The sequence below is a fragment of the Saccopteryx bilineata genome, chromosome 6 (genome assembly GCF_036850765.1).
Source record: "Saccopteryx bilineata isolate mSacBil1 chromosome 6, mSacBil1_pri_phased_curated, whole genome shotgun sequence".
Taxonomy (NCBI): Eukaryota; Metazoa; Chordata; class Mammalia; order Chiroptera; family Emballonuridae; genus Saccopteryx; species Saccopteryx bilineata.
Window position 1 is genome coordinate 162,891,303 of NC_089495.1, and position 18,239 is coordinate 162,909,541.

Sequence of the window (18,239 nt, forward strand, 5' to 3'; positions counted from 1 at the left end):
GCAGACTTGGGGTATCAGAGCCTGAGTTGTATAGTTCTGGAGCAGTTCTCTTCACCCCTACAGGCCTGACTAGAGCCTCCTCCTCACTACAGATTCACTAACCCTACCCTCTGAACTCATGATGGCCATCCCTTGCCTGCACAGAAGTCAGCTGGCTGTGGCCAGCTTAGGCCCCTATTGTAGACTTTCTAAGGCGCCTTTTGAGGAGATCTAGGCGGAATTGGGGAGAGAGAGTTGTGTGGCTCCAGGGATAGGCCGTTTTTCCCTCCTAAGCCTGACCACCTCATTCCTGTTTGGAGCCCTTTCTTCACATGGCAAATCCTGGTCTGTTTGGGGCTGATGAACTCTGCTACCTCAGCCTGATGATTCCCTGAGATCCCAGCACACCAAATAGGTCTGTGAGCATCCAGCAGGTGACAGGTGGCCTTCATGTATGCTGGTACTTTTGGTGTGTGACTTCAGACCCCAAACTGGCACTTGGTTTGAGTCAGTAGCAATCTGGTAAACACCACTTGCCTCTTCCTGGTGACTCACTGAGAACCTACCTCATACAACTCATGGAACATCACCGGTTTATTCAGTGACTGAGACCTGGCAGGTGGTGGTGGATCTGGGGTGCCTTGGGCCTTTTGCTGATTTACCGGTGCTGGTGGAAGGTGGTGGCCGCTTCCATGCACACCCAGACCCAGCAGAGGCAGTCACAAACTGAATCACTTTGTAGCTTCTAAAAGGTAGTCCAGGGCCAGTTACCGGTAGTGCCTGACATTGACCTGCACTGGAATTTCTCCCAAGATGCCCCAGAGAAAATATATCTGGTGGCAGATTTCAGATCATGTTGGAGCATTAATCAATTAGCTTCATAAGCAGCATGCTGAAAGAGAGATCTCAGCAGGCACCTCACCCTGCTGGGGTAATCTTGTTTGTGAGGTCAGCCCTTGCACAGCAGCTTATACGCTGTGGTCAGGGTCAATCCTTATAGTCAGCAATTTTGAGAGTCAGACCCACCCATGGACAGGCCAACAGCAGTTAAGACTCAACTAAACTGGAGGGCTCACATAACCCACACAAGAGATATTCCTGTAGAACTTAGCTCAAATGATAGGGAGACTGTGCCACTGGGTCCTACAAGACACCCACACACAAGGCCACCACACCAAGACTGGGAGATATAGCAGATTTGCCTAATATACAAATACAGGAAGACTGCCAAAATGGGAGACAAACATGCCCGAAAACAAAGAACAAGAGAAATCCCCAGATAAAGAATTAAATGAAATGGAAGCAAGCAATATATAAGTTAAAAACAATGGATGCTCAAGGAACTTGGTAAGAAGCTCAAAAAACAGCAAGCATTAAAAAGCACAAAGAGCCTGACTAGGCGGTGGCGCATTAGATGGAGCATCGGACTGGGATGCGGAGGACCCAGGTTCGAGATCCCGAGGTCGCCAGCTTGAGCTCAGCTGGTTTGAGCAAAGCTCACCAGCTTGGACCCAAGGTCGCTGGCTCAAGCAAGGGGTTACTTAGTCTGCTGAAGGCCTGCAGTCAAGGCACATATGAGAAAGCAATCAATGAACAACTAAGGTGTCGCAACGAAAAACTGATGATTGATGCTTCTCATCTCTTTTCGTTCCTGTCTGTCTGTCTCTGTCTATCTCTCCCTCTGACAGACTCTCTGTAAAAGAAAAAGAAACCATTAAGAAGACCAGTCAGAAATGAAGAATATGCTAATATGTGGAATCTAACAATATAAAATAAATGAACAAATACAGAGTCATAGAGAACAGATGAGTTATCAGAAGGGAGGGGAATTGGGTAAAAAAGGTGAAGGGATTTTTTTTTTAAATCAAGTGAGAGGCAAGGAGGCAGAGACTCCCGCATGTGCCCCAACTGTGATCCACCTGGTAACCCCCATCTGAGGCTGATGCTCAGCAACAGAGCCACACTAGCACCTGAGGCGAGGTCATGGAGCCATCCTCAGCACCCTGGCTAACCCCGCTCCAGTGGAACCTTGGCTGTGGAAGGGGAAGGGAGAGATAGAGAGGAAAGAGAGAGGGAAGGGCAGAGAAGCAGATGGGAGCTTCTCCTGTGTGGCCTGGCCGGTCATCGAACCCAGGACATCCACACGCTAGGCTGATGCTTTACCACTGAGCAAACTGGCCAGGGTGTTTCCTTTAGTTTTTTTTAAAGATTTTATTTATTGATTTTACAGAGAAGAGAGAAGGGGTTGAGGTGTGAGAAGTATCAGCTCATAGTTGCTTCACATTAGTTGTTAGTTATTGTTTGTATGTGCCATGACTGGGCAAGCCGGCAACCTCAGCATTCTAAGTCGAAGCTCTTATCCACTGTACCACCACAGTCCAGGCAGGGTTTTGTTTTGTTTTGTTTTCCTTTAAATTGCTAAAAATAATGTTAAAAATATTGAAAGAAATGAGAAAATTATGAAAGGTTTTCAGAACAGTGATTTGGATCTTTATGTCATATAACCACCTCTGGTTGTCTAGGTGCGTATTATTTTTTCTAGGGATAGAGCATGGTTTCCTATTTCCCTTATTGCCATTTGGACCAGATCATTCTATATATTGGAGGGTGCTGAGTAGCACTCATTCTCCCTTCCCTAATTGTAACCAAAAATGTCTCAAGACATTGGAAATGTCCGTTGGGAAACAATCCCTGGTTGAGAACTATTGAAATGATCCGAATTGAGCTGCTGCTTTTTTTAAAATTACTTTCACCTGACCAGGCAGTGGCGCAGTGGATAGAGCATCAGCCTGGGATGCTGAGGACCCAGTTTCGAAAACCCAAGGTCACTGGCTTGTGCATGGGAACATAGACATGACCCCATGGTTGCTGGCTTGAGCCCAAAGGTCACTGGTTTGAAGCTGAAGGTCGCTGGCTTGAGCAAGGTGTCACTGGCTGGGCTGGAGCCCCTACCCCAACCCGCAGTCAAGGCACATATGAGAAAGCAATCAATGAACATCTAAGGTGCCACAACTATGAGTTGGTGTTTCTCATCTCTCTCCCTTCCTGTTTGTCCCCTTTCCCTTGCTAAAAAAACAAAAACAAAAAACAAAAAACTTATTTGTTTTAACCCATTTGCTCTAGAGTCAGAAATGCAAGGATGAATTCTTTCAGCTCAATCTCAGGGTCCTTCAGCTGGGAGAAGAGGCCTCTACCCAGCAGTCCCAAATTGAGAAAAACTGCATCACCATTCAGCTGTTAACACAGAGACTGGAGGAGGCTGGACACCGGGAGGAGCTGCAGGTGAGCAGAGGCCAGGGAGGGTAGTGGGGTAGAGAGGGGCGGGCACATAGAGGAGCGGCCGAAAACACCTCAGGAGCAGCCCTGACGTGGCAAAAGGTAGGCACTGCTCTACAGTTGAAGTGAGGGGCTTAACAGCAAAGACCTGGAAAATACATGGACTTCAGCAGCTTTTGTAAATCCCAAGTTTCTGGAAAGACAGCAGAAAGGAATTCTGATGGTAAGAGTAAATTGGTAAACCTTTCTGGAGGACAGTTTGGCAAAATATGTCTCAGAGCCTCCAGAGTGTCAGTAGCCTTTGACTTCATGATTCTATGTACGGGACTTTTACCTGAGCACTGTGGACTTCGCTGGAAGGTTTTTTTGTTTGTTTTTTTGTTTTTAAGATTCCATTCAGACCTGTGGTGGCGCAGTGGGATAAAGCGTCGACCTGGAACACTGAGGTTGCCGGTTCGAAACCCTGGGCTTGCCTGGTCAAGGCACATATGGGAGTTGATGCTTCCTGCTCCTCCCCTTTCTCTCTTTCTCTCTCTTTCTCCCCTCTCTCTAAAAAAAAAAAAAAAAAAAAAATCAATTAAAAAAAAATTTACTAAAAAAAAAAAAAAAAAAAAAAAATTCCATTCACTGATTTTAGAGAGGCGAGAGAGAGAAATGGGGTAGGTGGAAGCACCAGCTCATAGTAGTTGCTCCTCACTTGTGCCCTGACCAGGCAAGCCTGGGACCTCGAACTGGCAACCTCTGCATTCCAAGTCGATGCATCATCCACTGCGCCACCCCAGGTCAGGCTCAGCTGGAAATGTTCTCACTTCTGTGGTATTTGGAATGGCAGAAACAGAATTGGAATCTGCTTGAATCAACCATCAACAGTTTACTGTATGATAAAATAAATTTTAACAGGTGTTAAAAACCATTTTTTCAAATATTTCATGTCATGGGGAGATAATCAAGACACAATAAGAAGAAAAGCACAGCACTTGACATTGTACCTGTCTGATTGGTAGAATGTATTTGTAGAGGAAGGGCTGAAGGATGACAGCACAACTCAAGTGTGGTCATTGTGCTGCAGGGCTCATGGGGATTTACATTTTGCAAATTTTGCTTTTCTGTTATTTTCTGAACTTTCTGCATCAGACTGCTAAGATATTTCTTATAAGATTGATTTTTTTTTAAACAGGGTGACCAAATTAAGAAACTCGAACTTGAACTTGAACACATGAATCAGGAATGTCAGAGCCTGAGACTGTCATGGTCACAGCTCAGAGAGACCCTTGAAAAACGTCGAAACCAGGTGGGTGGGTGTGATGGCCTGAGATGTGGGTCCCACCTAGGAAGGGGAGTCTGTGCAGATCAGTGCTGACAGAACCTTGCTAAGACTAGTCCGTGCCTCAGAAGTTTCGGGCCAACCTGAGTTTGCACAGCTAGAGGTGCACTTACCAGGCCCAGGACTGAAGTCAAACCTAGTCCAGGTTTGGGTTGACCTTCAGCAGGCAATGTGAAGAGCTGTGCCTCAGTTTACCCCAGAGGGAAGGTGGCCAGGAACACGACTTTGGGCATGCCATTACAGAACTGAGGAGCCAGAGGAAAGCTTCAGAGTCGCCTCTGAGGAGGGGAAGCGGTGTCATATACAAAGTAGCCAATCAAGAGCACAAAGTAGACCCCATCAATAAGGTACTCCATGCCCCCATCCCACACATATTTACATGTGCACAGTGAAGCCCTGAAATTGCATGTCTGTGTGTCACACCTGCTGGCTCTCACGTGCGCGCCTGCCCCAGCATTTATCCAGCAGTTGTGAGGCTCACGAGGTGCAAAGATGAGTGGGCAGAGAGCTCGCAGATGTGGACAAACAGGAAGGTCAGGTGCTCCTGACTGTGAGGTGTTCGGACACTGGGGGTAGCCTGTTCTTCCTGGGAGAGAATAGTAGGTGTGTGACAGCAAGTGTCTTGAGTACTAACAGCTCAGAATCATGTGGGGTGCAGCTGGAGGAACAGGGAGCTGTAGGGAGAGAAGAGGGGGCATGGGAGAGGCTACCCACCCCCAGCACAGCAGCGAAGGGGTCTTTAACCCATGTGACATCAATCCCAGCACCAACTGCACTTGAGTGTGGCAATTGCCTCCCTCTGCTGAAACTCTTTGCAGGGCCCCCTACTGGCTTTTGGCCCCAGAGATGGACTTGGCCATGGTCACCTGGTTGAGGGCAAGATGCTTGATGTTGCAGAGGGGTCAGCCTGGCTGTGACACCCCCCCAAGGATTGTGGGGGCTCCTGTAGGCTGTTAGCTTTTCTACTGCAAACAAGTGTTTTCCCAGAGGTGACTCTGTATTTGTGGGTTCTCATTTTTATTTTCTTTTCCAAGTGAAGGGAGAGGAGATACTGGAACAGACTCCCACATGTGCCCTGACTGGGATCTACCCTGCAACCCCCATACAGGCCCGATGCTCTGCCCACCTAAGGTGGTGCTCACAACTGAGTTATTTTTAGCACCTGAGGCAGATGTGCTCAAACCAATTGAGACATGGCTGTGGGTAGGGAAGAGAGAGAGAGAGAGAGAGAGAGAGAAGTGGGAGGGGTGGAGAAGCAGATGGGTGCTTCTCCTGTGTGCCCTGACTGGGAATCCAACCCAGGACATCCACATGCCGGGCCAATGCTCTACCACTGAGCCACCTGGCCAGATTGAACTCTTTGAGGCTAAGGAGTCAACCAGCGTCACACGCAGAAGATATCTCACATAAGTAATCCCGCTGCAACATGACCTGGTTTTTGCTTCTTTGTGATTTAGGACCCCCCCCCCCCCAAGCCACACTGATGAAAGTCCAGAGGAGGGAAGTAGAGGCATCTTTTTTTTTTTTAATAAATTTTTATTAATGTTAATGGGATGACATTAATAAATCAGGGTACATATATTCAAAGAAAACATGTCTAGGTTATCTTGTCATTAAATTATGTTGCATACCCCTCGCCCAGAGTCAGATTGTCCTCCGTCACCCTCTATCTAGTTTTCTTTGTGCCCCTCCCCCTCCCCCTAACCCTCTCCCTCCTTTCCTCCCGCATCCTCCCTCCCCCCACCCCTGGTAACCACCACACTCTTGTCCATGTCTCTTAGTCTCGTTTTTTATGTTCCACCAATGTATGGAATCATGTAGTTCTTGTTTTTTTCTGATTTACTTATTTCACTCCGTATAATGTTATCAAGATCCCACCATTTTGCTTTAAATGATCTGATGTCATCATTTCTTATGGCTGAGTAGTATTCCATAGTGTATATGTGCCACATCTTCTTTACCCAGTCTTCTATTGAAGGGCTTTTTGGTTGTTTCCATGTCTTGGCCACTGTGAACAGTGCTGCAATGAATATGGGGCTACATGTGTCTTTACGTATCAGTGTTTCTGAGGTTTTGGGGTATATACCCAGTAGAGGGATTGCTGGGTCATAAGGTAGTTCTATTTTCAGTTTTTTGAGGAACCATCATACTTTCCTCCATAATGGTCGTACTACTTTACAGTCCCACCAACAGTGGATGAGAGTTCCCTTTTCTCCGCAGCCTCTCCAACATTTGCTATTACCCTTCTTGTTGATAATAGCTAATCTAACGGGTGAAGTGGTATCTCATTGTAGTTTTGATTTGCATTTCTCTAATAACTAATGAAGCTGAACATCTTTTCATATATCTGTTGGCCATTTGTATTTCTTCCTGGGAGAAGTGTCTGTTCATGTCCTCTTCCCATTTTTTTATTGGATTGTTTGTTTGTGGTTGAGTTTTATGAGTTCTTTGTAAATTTTGGATATTAGGCCCTTATCTGAGCTGTTGTTTTAAAATAACATTTCCCATTTAATTTGCTGTCAGTTCTCTTGCTGAGCAAAAACTTTTTATTCTGATGTAGTCCCATTCATTTATCTTTGCCTTCACTTCTCTTGCCATTGGAGTCAAGTTCATAAAATGTTCTTTAAAATCCAGGTCCATGAGTTTAGTACCTATATTTTCTTCTATGTACTTTATTGTTTCAGGTCTTATATTTAGATCTTTGATCCATTTTGAATTAATTTTAGTACATGGAGACAAGCTGTAGTAGAGTTTCATTCTTTTGCATGTGGCTTTCCAGTTTTCCCAACACCATTTGTTGAAGAGGCTTTCTTTTCTCCATTGTGTGTTGTTGGCCCCTTTATCAAAGATTATTTGACCATATATATGTGGTTTTATTTCTGGGATTTCTATTCTGTTCCATTGGTCTGAGTGTCTATTTTTCTGCCAATACCATGCTGTTTTGATTATCGTGGCCCCATAATAAAGTTTAAAGTCAGGTATTGTAATGCCCCCAGCTTCATTCTTTTTCCTTAGGATTGCTTTGGCTATTCGGGGTTTTTTATACTTCCATATAAATCTGATGATTTTTTGTTCCATTTCTTTAAAAAATGTCATAGAAATTTTGATGGGAATTGCATTAAATTTATATATTGCTTTGGGTAATATGGCCATTTTAATTATATTTATTCTTCCTATCCAAGAACAAGGAATATTTTTCCATCTCATTGTGTCTTTTTCTATTTCTCTTAACAATGCTTTGTAGTTTTCGTTATATAGGTCCTTTACATTCTTTGTTATGTTTATTCCTAGATATTTTATTTTTTTTGTTGTAATCGTGAAGGGGATTATTTTTTTTAGTTCGTTTTCTAATATTTCATTGTTGGCATATAGAAAGGCTATGGACTTTTGTATGTTAATTTTGTATCCTGCGACCTTACTGTATTGGTTTATTGTTTCTAGTAATCTTTTTGTGGAGTCCTTCGGGTTTTCGATGTATAGGATCATATCATCAGCAAAAAGTGATACCTTTACTTCTTCTTTCCCGATATGGATGCCTTTTATTTCTTTGTCTTGTCTGATTGCTCTGGCCAGAACTTCTAGCACCACGCTAAATAAGAGTGGAGAGAGTGGACAACCCTGTCTTGTTCCTGATTTAAGGTGGAAAGTCCTCAGTTTTATGCCATTTAATATGATGTTGGCTGATGGTTTATCATATATGGCCTTTATCATGTTGAGATATTTTCCTTCTATACCCATTTTGTTGAGAGTCTTAAACATAAAATTGTGTTGTATTTTATCAAAAGCCTTTTCTGCATCTATTGATAAGATCATGTGGTTTTTGTTCTTTGTTTTGTTAATGTGAATTACGTTAACCGTTTTACGTATGTTGAACCATCCTTGAGATTCTGGGATGAATCCCACTTGATCATGATGTATTATTTTTTTAATATGTTGTTGTATTCGATTTGCCAGTATTTTGTTTAGTATTTTAGCATCTGTATTCATTAGAGATATTGGTCTGTAGTTTTCTTTCTTTGTGCCATCCTTGCCAGGTTTCGGTATGAGGGTTATGTTGGCCTTATAAAATGTGTTTGGAAGTATTGCTTCTTCTTCAATTTTTTGGAAGACTTTGAGTAGAATAGGAACCAAGTCTTCTTTGAATGTTTGATAGAATTCACTAGTATAACCGCCTGGGCCTGGACTTTTATTTTTGGGGAGGTTTTTAATAGTTTTTTCTATTTCCTCCCTGCTCATTGGTCTGTTTAGGCTTTCTGCTTCTTCATGACTCAGTCTAGGAAGGTTGTATTGTTCTAGGAATTTATCCATTTCTTCTAGATTGTTGAGTGGCATATAGTTTTTCATAGTATTCTACAATAATTCTTTGTATATCTATAATGTCTGTGGTGATTTCTCCTCTTTCATTTTGGTATTTATTTATTTGAGTCCTGTGCCTTTTTTCCTTGGTGAGTCTTGCCAAGGGTTTGTCAATTTTGTTGATCTTTTCAAAGAACCAGCTCCTTGTTTTATTGATTTTTTCTATAGTTTTTCTGTTCTCTATTTCGTTTATTTCTGCTTTGATTTTTATTATCTCCTTTCTTCTGCTGGTTTTGGGTTGTCTTTGTTATTCTTCTTCTAGTTCCTTAAGGTGTGAAGTTAAGTGGTTTATTTGGGTTTTCTCTTGTTTGTTCATATAGGCCTGAAGTGATATGAACTTTCCTCTTATTACTGCTTTTGCTGCATCCCAGAGATTTTGACATGTCCTATTGTCATTTTCATTTGTCTGTATATATCTTTTGATCTCTGCGCTTATTTCTTCTTTGGCCCATTCATTTTTTAGAAGTATGTTGTTTAGTTTCCACATTTTTGTGGGTTTTCCCCCCTTTTTTTGCAGTTGAATTCTAGTTTCAAGATCAGTTAAGGCTCCTTTGAGTGAGCTGTGGTGAGGGTGGGTGTGGATACATGGGAGGGAGCCAGTGTTGTCACTGGTGCCTCTGTGGGTTCTCCCGAGGAAGCTCAGGGGTCACAGAGCCAAGTATGTTGGACACACACTAGCAGAAGAGCAGCTCGGGTAATGCCATAGGAGGTGCCAGCACTGTTTTCTGTTTTATTTTATAAGCCTGGTGACCAAATCCAACATTGTGTTAGTCTAGCCTGGATTCACGAACAAGGCTCAGAGCCTACCTCTCAGAGGGGGATAGTACAGCCCCCACCTGGCAGTGGGAAGGCTCAGAGGAGCACGAAGGGCGGCCTGTGGCCTCTGGAGCTGGGCCAGCTCCATCTGCATCTCTCTTCTATGAAGAGGGAGATGGAACAGACTGACGAGAATTCAGTTTGTGGATGCTTATGGGCTCATTGCCCATAGATGGTTGCAAAGCAGGCTGCAGGGATGCCCGTGCTGAGCCCACGGCAGCTTCCCTGCAGAAAAGGTTGCTGTCAGGCACCAGGGTTCAGAGCACAGTATCTGTAGAAGGTGACAGAGTAGAAGTGCCGTTGGGATGTGTGGGCACTCTGACACTTGGAGTCATGGGGCCTGGGACAGGGCTCGGGCTCTGGATGGGGTGACTGGAGAATGACCATCTGTAGCAGGAGACTCGAGAGGAAGCAGTTTTTGGCAGAGGTGCCTGAGCGTTGGTTCTTCCTTCTCTTTCTCTCCCAAAAGAGCACGGCAGCTATCTTCCTGGAAGTTGTTCATGTGCAGGTGCATCTCAGGATGACCCCTGTCCTAGAGAGGTGTGTTAGTGATGACATGGCCCCTGAGATGTGAGTTGACACAGTGACTGTTGAAAGGAATCTGGGCTGGAGGTTCACAGCCTCGTTCCAGCCCTTGTGGGCTAAAGTGGGCACCTTCCTTTTCTCTGTGACAGAAAAGTTTTTTATAAGTTTGAGGCAAACTGATGACATATGCCAGGGAGCAAGATCTGAAATGTCCTTCTAAGAATGACATTTGATGGAGCCTCAGAGCTGTGTGAGGGCTGATTGGCCAGTTCTTCCAGGGGCCAAGGAAATGCTCTGTATTCTAGATGAAGCCCCCAGAGTCAGAGTGAAATAAATGGTGTTTGGATCTGACCTCCCGATTGCCTAGAAAAATACTGGCCACGTGATGTGCAGTTCAATCATAATCAGTGTAACTCCAAGAGTTCTGTGCTGTCCTCGGTGGCTGGGGGCTTCATTCCACACCTGCTGTCATGTTCCCTTCTGCATTCACTGTGTTGATTGCCCTCTGTGACCCTGGCTTCACTGAGGTTTCAAGACTGTGAACTCCACTTAAAGGAAAATGACCACATCCAGCAATAATCAGACTCCAGTGAGGTATGCCGGAGGGTAAAACTGGACAGAATGTACCGTGATCCTCCCACAGATCCAAAGTGACATCTCACCCTTGTCATTCTGACACTCACTGTGCAGAAGCTCTGGCTACATGGGAGTTTTGCTGTCAGAATTCCAACGAATAGGTTCTTTGTAAGTCCTGCGTTTTGCTTCAGGTGCAGGGACCACAGAGAAGATGTGTAACTTGCCCTGGTAGTTGTAGGAAGTCCTTAAACACAGTCTTCCACGATTGTCAGTGACCGTGTAGTTCTCAGCAGTCACATCAAAGCTGCCGTGGCATTTTCCTGGTACAACTGCGTGGAGCCAACGTGAGGCTGCGAGTTTACAGTCCTGGCCAGCACTTGCAGGTCCACCAGCTGCAGAGGCAGGTGGAACAGAGTATGCCTCTGGGCCGCATGGCTGAGCTGCAGCAGCTGCTGGAATGGGAACAGTGGGCAGCTCAGCTCTGCCTGGAGTGCAGCCTCCAGGAGGAAGGGGGGACTGGAAGCACAACCATGGTGCATGGAGACAAGGGCCTGAGGTTCCAGCTGATGGTGATGGGAGGGCAAGGATGGGTTGCTGATCTCTCAGCCAAAGCTGCCGCAGTGCCTAGAGAAAGACAGCTCAACAGCTGCTCTAACTCCCTAAGGACTGGTTGTACAGGGCCTCATACTAACAGGGCCTGAAAGATGGTGATGTGGGACCCTGATTCTCACTGTGAATAATGAGGGACTCTTAACAGATGCTCAGGAAGGGTCAGGGAGGGGTGGTAAGTCTCTTGGGGAGGGTGTCCCACCTCATCAAAGAGCAGAGTGAGCTAATCCTGAGGGTCTTTTCAGCCTGGGGCCCATAGTTCCTCCCAGATGCAGTGTGTCCTTGGGGGCTGTATGTATCTGCAGAAGGCCCCATAGCTAAACATTAGGGGCCACACACTAAATGCTAAAGGGCCTGAAAGGTGGTGATGGACAGTCTGTGAGATGATGGGTGCTGGTCCCGCCTGTACAGCCTCTGCAGGAACACAAGCCTCAGCATTCCAATTCTCCGGATTTCAAAGAAAAACCAGAAACAGTTTTTCATGAAAACTCCCATTTCCAAATGATGTGCCCAATCAAAGACTTTTCAAACCATTATGCAGACTGGGGAAAAAAAACCCACCCAAAGGTACAGAGGACTTCAGAAGTTACTCACTAGGGACACAGTGATCTAGGTATTGGAGATACAGAAACGACACACAAGGCAACAATCTGTGCCCTTCTGGAGCCTCTATTTTAAGAGGGTAAGGAGCCAAGAAATGAAAATAGAAAATAAATAATGTGGATAATGTCAGATTGTGATAAGTGTTCTGGAATGGGGTATTTGCAATTTTAAATAGGATAGCCAACGAAGGTGGTTCTTGAGCCAGTGCCTGAAGTTGTTGAGGCAACAAGGCGTACCCCCTGGGAAAGAGGAATCTAGGCAGCAGGAGCAGCATGTGCAAGGGCCCTGAGGTGGGTATGTACTAGGCATGTTTAAGAATATTTATCAGAGGGAGCGAGGAGGAGGGCAGTGGAACAAGAAGTCAGCAAGGGAACGGCATAGACTTGGGAGGCTGCTATGTGCCAGGTGCTGCACTAGGCATCTAGAGACGGAAGGAGGGGCACTGCCTTAAAGGGCAGCAGGACACAATGGCTCAGAGCACAGACTGCAGGGATTGGGATCCTGGCTCCCCACCTCCCAGCTGTAAAATTCAGACACCCGTGGTACCCACCTCAAAGCATGATTGCAAGGCCTCGAGGAGGAAGCACTTTTAAAGTGTTTGAACTGTGTGGTTGAACCCTGTGTAAGTGTTTAAGTTGAAAGCTTGAGAAAACAATTCAGTCCTGAAATGTCACAATGCAATTCATGGGGAAAAGTCCAGGGCAGGCAGCTGTGGAGATCCGGAGCCAGAGGGCACTGGGTGCCTTCATGAGGAAAAGTTAGAGAAAGACTTGCAAGATGGGCAAAATTTAGTGTCTGTAAAGCGTATGTTCTTACAAAGAATAATCTTTCAGTATTATGCAAAAATGTTAAGCTAAAAATAAATTATGACAGGTTATTGACAAAAACAAAGAAAATCGAAAATCTTTGGAACTACTTAGTAATGCATTTGGGGGAACTCACTTTGGAGTAATGTATGATTACATTTTTAAGACAAAGCAGCCTGGTAATTCTTTTTTTGTTGTTGTTATTTATTGATTTGAGAGGAAGGAGACAGACAGGAACATCAACCTGTTCTAGTATGTGCACTGAACAGAGATTGAACCAGCAATCTCTTTGCTTCTGGATGATGCTCTACCAAGCAATCTGGCCAGGGCTTCTTTTTAAATTTTTTAAAATTGATTTTATATAGAGAGGAGAGACAAAAACACTGATCTGTGTCTATATGTGCCCCAAGAAAGAGAATGGCAACCTTTGTGTATCCAGACGATGCTCTGACCAACTGAGCTATTTGGCCATGGCTTCTTCATCTACAAAGAAATGAGTTTTGTGGCATGTGACATTTTAAAATTTATACAGATGAAGTGTCATCTATACTTACTATTAAATTCACAAATTTTAGCTAATTTCCACTTTAATTAAGCCTGAAATGACTCTTCAAAATGTAAAATACAGCCCTGGCCAGTGGCTGAGTGGTAGAGCTTTGGCTGGGCATATGGATATCCCAAGTTCGATTCCCAGTCAGTGCACACAGGAGAAGCGACAGTCTTCTTCTCTCCCCCTCCCTCTCCTCCTTCTCTTCTTGCCTTCCCGAAGCCAGTGGCTCAATTGGCAAGAGGGTAGCCCCAGGCACTGATGATGATGGCTCAGCTGGTCCAAGTGTGTCAGCCTCAGGTACTAAACTAAGCTCAGTACTTGAGCATCGGCCTCAGACAGGGTTGCCAGGTGGACCCCGGTTGGGGCGCATGCAGGAGTCTGCCTCACTATCTCTCCTCCTCCTACACCCCCCAAAAAGAAAGTAAAATACTGTCTGTAACCTTCTTTGTGGCAGGAAGAACATAAAAAACAGCTTAAAGACACAGAAGAGCGAATAGAAGAGGTGGAAATGATTTTGAAGAATATGGAAGTGCTTCTACAAGAAAAAGTGGGTGAGCTGGGAGAGCAGGTGAGCGAGGGGCTTCAGTCAGTGCACGCTAATATCCTCTTTCAGAACGTTTTTCCTTTTATGGACGCTTAAGTAGCTGATCTGTGTCTTGTCACAGAATTCAAAAGAACCACATGTTCATTTGGAATCACTGAACGTGGGGCTTTGTAAACATTTTGACTCTGGATGTAAAATTTTTTCCAGATTAACAATTAAAAGCTGTTAGTAGAAAATATATATTCTACATTACATTTGTACATTGTTTTTGTTTGGGAATTAAGGCGTATTATAACCTAAGAAAAATGTTTATTCATGCATATACTCAGTCACTGCAAGCCGATTATACGTTAAGGCATTGTTGTAGATAGACCCTGGGATAAGCCCTCAAGGACCTGACATTGTGGGGCAGAGATAGATAATGACAAGATAAATGACTTCAGGTTGTAAGAAGTACTCTCAAGAAAAGAAAAAATGGTGACAACTGGAATCTGGTGAGGACAGTCAGGGTATGGCATGGGAGCAGATGCCTAATGACCCAGCCATGGGAAGGTCTGTGTCCCCCAGCAGGGGCCAGGTTGGCATTTTAGAAGAGAGAATGCTGTGGGATTGTCCTGTGCACTGTAGTGCTAAATGCCAACAGTACCCCATCACTGGGACAGCTGTAAAAGGGCACCCACATACCTCCACGTGTGCTGCGGGACAGGCCAGAACCCTGAGGAGGTGCATTCCACACACAGCAGTGCAGGCAGATGTCCTCACGCGAGACGAAGCATGGCACGTGGAAGGCCACTGAGCAGTCATTGAGGCTGGTGTGAACTCAGGGGCAGGTAGGTAGGTCCCATCAAGGTCATTAGTTTGGATTTAATTCTAATTTAAAGCCATTCGAAGTAGGTAAGAATATGATATGATCTGTGTTTTTAAAGAAATCACCATGGGGGAAAAATAACTTGGGCTGCTATAGACAAAGGAACAACAGAAAGGCCCTAGCTGCCCCGATGAACAGCGCTCACCAGTCCCGTCAGCCAGCAGTTCAGGCAGTAAGAACGGGCCACGTTCAGGCAGTAAGAAGCAGCCAGCACCGGGAGTGCTGGGAGAGGAAGCGAGGTCAGAGGCAAAGACAAGACACAAGGGCAAATACCAGCTACTCCAGTTCTACCGCAGTGCTAGAAATGAAGAGGAATGTGAGTCTGTATAAACACTTTATTACATGGTAATCCAGTGTGGTTTATCTGCGGGACCCTGAGCCAAGCCCAAAGGGGATGAGCCATTTGTTGCTGCTTGTTCCTGAATCATGGTGGAAGGTTCCCTGGCTGAGTCACTCTTCGGGGACCATTCCCCTGCTTGTCCACATTTGCTCCGCCATCCCACTGACATTCTTACAGCCTCCCAAGTCCTTGCTTTCCCTCCTGTCAGATTCTGACTCCCCCCCCCTTTTTTTTTTGTATTTTTCTGAAGCTGGAAACGGGGATAGACAGTCAGACTCCCGCATGCACCCGACCGGGATCCACCTGGCATGCCCACCAGGGGGCGATGCTGTGCCCCTCCGGGGCGTCGCTTTGCCGCAACCAGAGCCACTCTAGCGCCTGGGGCAGAGGCCAAGGAGCCATCCCCAGCGCCCGGGCCATCTTTGCTCCAATGGAGCCTTGGCTGCGGGAGGGGAAGAGAGAGACAGAGAGGAAGGGGGGGGTGGAGAAGCAAATGGGCGCTTCTCCTATGTGCCCTGGCCGGGAATCGAACCCGGGTCCCCAGCACGCCAGGCTGACACTCTACCGCTGAGCCAACCGTCCAGGGCCTGACTCCCCCTTATAGTCACTCCTTTGCACACCCTGTTTGCCTCCTCCCACCTGGAAAAACCAGTTCCAGTTCAAAGTCGTGGCTATCGCCCACCAGGTCCACCCAGACACCTGGCTCCCTAGCACTCTGAAGCCTCTCCCTGCTCTCTGACCTCAACAGTCCTTTTTTAGGCCTTCATGTCTTTATTTCATGCTCGAGTCTCAAAAAGTGGACTTGAATTGTCTCTGCCACATAGTTCTTCAGGTTTTCAACTTCCTCTCTGATGCCAGGATAACCAAAATTGTTATGACATCCAATGTTTGTATCAGATTTCTAAAACCCCCCAAATTATGGTTTGAATAAAGATGGAAGAATAAAAGGGAGCAGGGTAATTATGTAGCATTTCTGCACTAGATTCACAGTAAAGTAGAGCTTTCTCCTCTCTCTAGTTTGAGAAGAACACAAAATCTGATTTGCTACTCAAGGAGCTTTATGTGGAAAATGCTCATCTGATGAAAACACTTCAGGTCACTGAACAGAAGCAACGAGGGGCTGAGAAGAAAAACCGAATCTTGGAAGAAAAAGTTAGAGCTCTCAACAAACTAATCAGTAAGATGACTTCAGCATCCTTCTCTGTATAGATTGCTTGTTTTCCTGGAATTCAATTTGAAAGAGCATCGTTTAAAATTAAGCCGCTATGATGCCCTAATTTTATCTGGCTTATTGGTCATGAACCCCTGGACATATGAACCAGATGCTGGGGAAATAGACATGTCAGAAAGAGTACATTTTTATTAGCAGTCCAGGGTGATTTCCTGGTAAAATTCCCAATTGTGCTACTCACTGGTGAAATCAGATTATGGGGCTCTCAGCAAAGAATGACTAAAACAAAATGACAACAGTTTCAGGGTTGTGCTCTTGACTTTGGCTGCAGAGATTAAAATGCAAAAGTAGAGCTCTGTATAGTTTTACCATTCCACTGTTACTGTTTTGGGTTTAATTCATTAGTATTCTCAATGGTAGGTCTAAACAAGCACTCCCTGTGACTATCTCCCATAAGGGACAAAGGAGAAGCCCCTTTCTCAGGGACTGCTGCGCCATGTGGAGATGTTTGGACAGTGCTTATTTTAGGTCTGTGGACTCAGGGAAAATGATATTTATTCCAAATGCAATCTTTTCCTTATTGAAATGTCATCACACTGGAAACTGTATATGTTTAAAAAAGAATAGTTTATATCCAAATTACAGTTATTCAATTTATCAGAACAAACTACTATAATTCGAAGTCACTATTTGTAATACTTTTCTATTAAATTGATTTAACTTCTGGGTTTGTTTTTAATTTTTTAATTATAAAATGAAATATATAGCAAAGTAGTTTTGTAAGAAACATTCCTGTGTCCATTACCTAGATATACTAAAAACATTGTGCTACATTTTATTCTCCCTCCCCTTCCTGCAACAGGCACCCACCACCCAGCAGCCCTGCATCCCATTCCATTCCAGCTGTGTATTTACTACACATGCCTGTATGAAAAACACCTTAAAGTGCTAATGGGAAGACCCAAAGACTGGAATAGGTGAAAAGCTCAATATTTGGACAGGAAGATTCAACATTACCTGATTAATGTTATACTATATTTCCCCATGTATAAAACACACCTTAATTTTGGGGCCCGAATTTTTGAGGGCAAATGTATTACATATATTTATTGAACTCAAGTTTTATTCATCATAAAATTCATATAACTCCTCATCTGCATGAAAAAGTGGGAAATGCAAGTAAAAAATTCTACAACCACTGTATAAGACGCACCCAGTTGTTAGACTGCAAATTTTGTGGGGAAGGGTGTGTCTTATACATGGGGAAATAGTGTATTTCCAATAAAAATATAAACTGGCCCAATCAACCCCTTGACCAAGAACTGGGCAGTTCTAAAGTTTATAGACACAATTAGATAAAACAAAACTCTGGAAAGAAAGAGCAATGAATGGAATTAGTTCTACCAGTTATTAAAATAGCAATTCTCAATATAGTTTGGGTTACATGGGTATATACATTTGCCAAAACTCATCAAAGGATACACATCTTGCCTGGCCTGTGGTGGTGCAGTGGATAAAGCGTTGACCTGGACAACACTGAGGTTGCTGGTTTGAAACCCTGGGTTTTCCTGGTCAAGGGACATACAAGAAGCAACTACTATACTACGAGTAGATGTTTCCTGCTTCTTGCCTCTCATTCTCTCTCTCTCCCTCTCTCCAAAAGTCAATAAATAAAATCTAAAAATAAGGATACACATCTTCATTCATCTTGGGCTTCTAACTGGGATAAGGAGTAACAAGGAAATTGAATCTAATAGATGTGAACACTATCAACCAATTGAAGTTTATAGAACCTGGAACATTTCCAACCATAGCAGAAGTGCACCTGGAACATTTACCAAACTAGACCATATTCTGGGCCTTGAAACAATGTTCAAAAATTTATAGAGTCATGTA

At 44.5% G+C, this 18,239-nt stretch overlaps 1 protein-coding gene across 6 annotated transcripts in view; it reads left to right on the top strand.

Annotated features, from left to right (window-relative positions):
- Positions 1-17,058, top strand: part of NINL (ninein like) — a 203,285-nt gene extending 186,227 nt beyond the window's left edge. For all 6 annotated transcript variants that reach the window (XM_066237907.1, XM_066237909.1, XM_066237906.1 and 3 more), the window contains 4 exons: positions 3,103-3,261; positions 4,433-4,546; positions 13,875-13,988; positions 16,190-17,058. In XM_066237907.1, coding sequence (XP_066094004.1) covers positions 3,103-3,261; positions 4,433-4,546; positions 13,875-13,988; positions 16,190-16,381 — 579 coding nt within the window. In that variant the 3' untranslated portion in view covers positions 16,382-17,058. The remainder of the gene's footprint in view (positions 1-3,102; positions 3,262-4,432; positions 4,547-13,874; positions 13,989-16,189) is intronic.
- Positions 17,059-18,239: the final 1,181 nt, after the last annotated feature.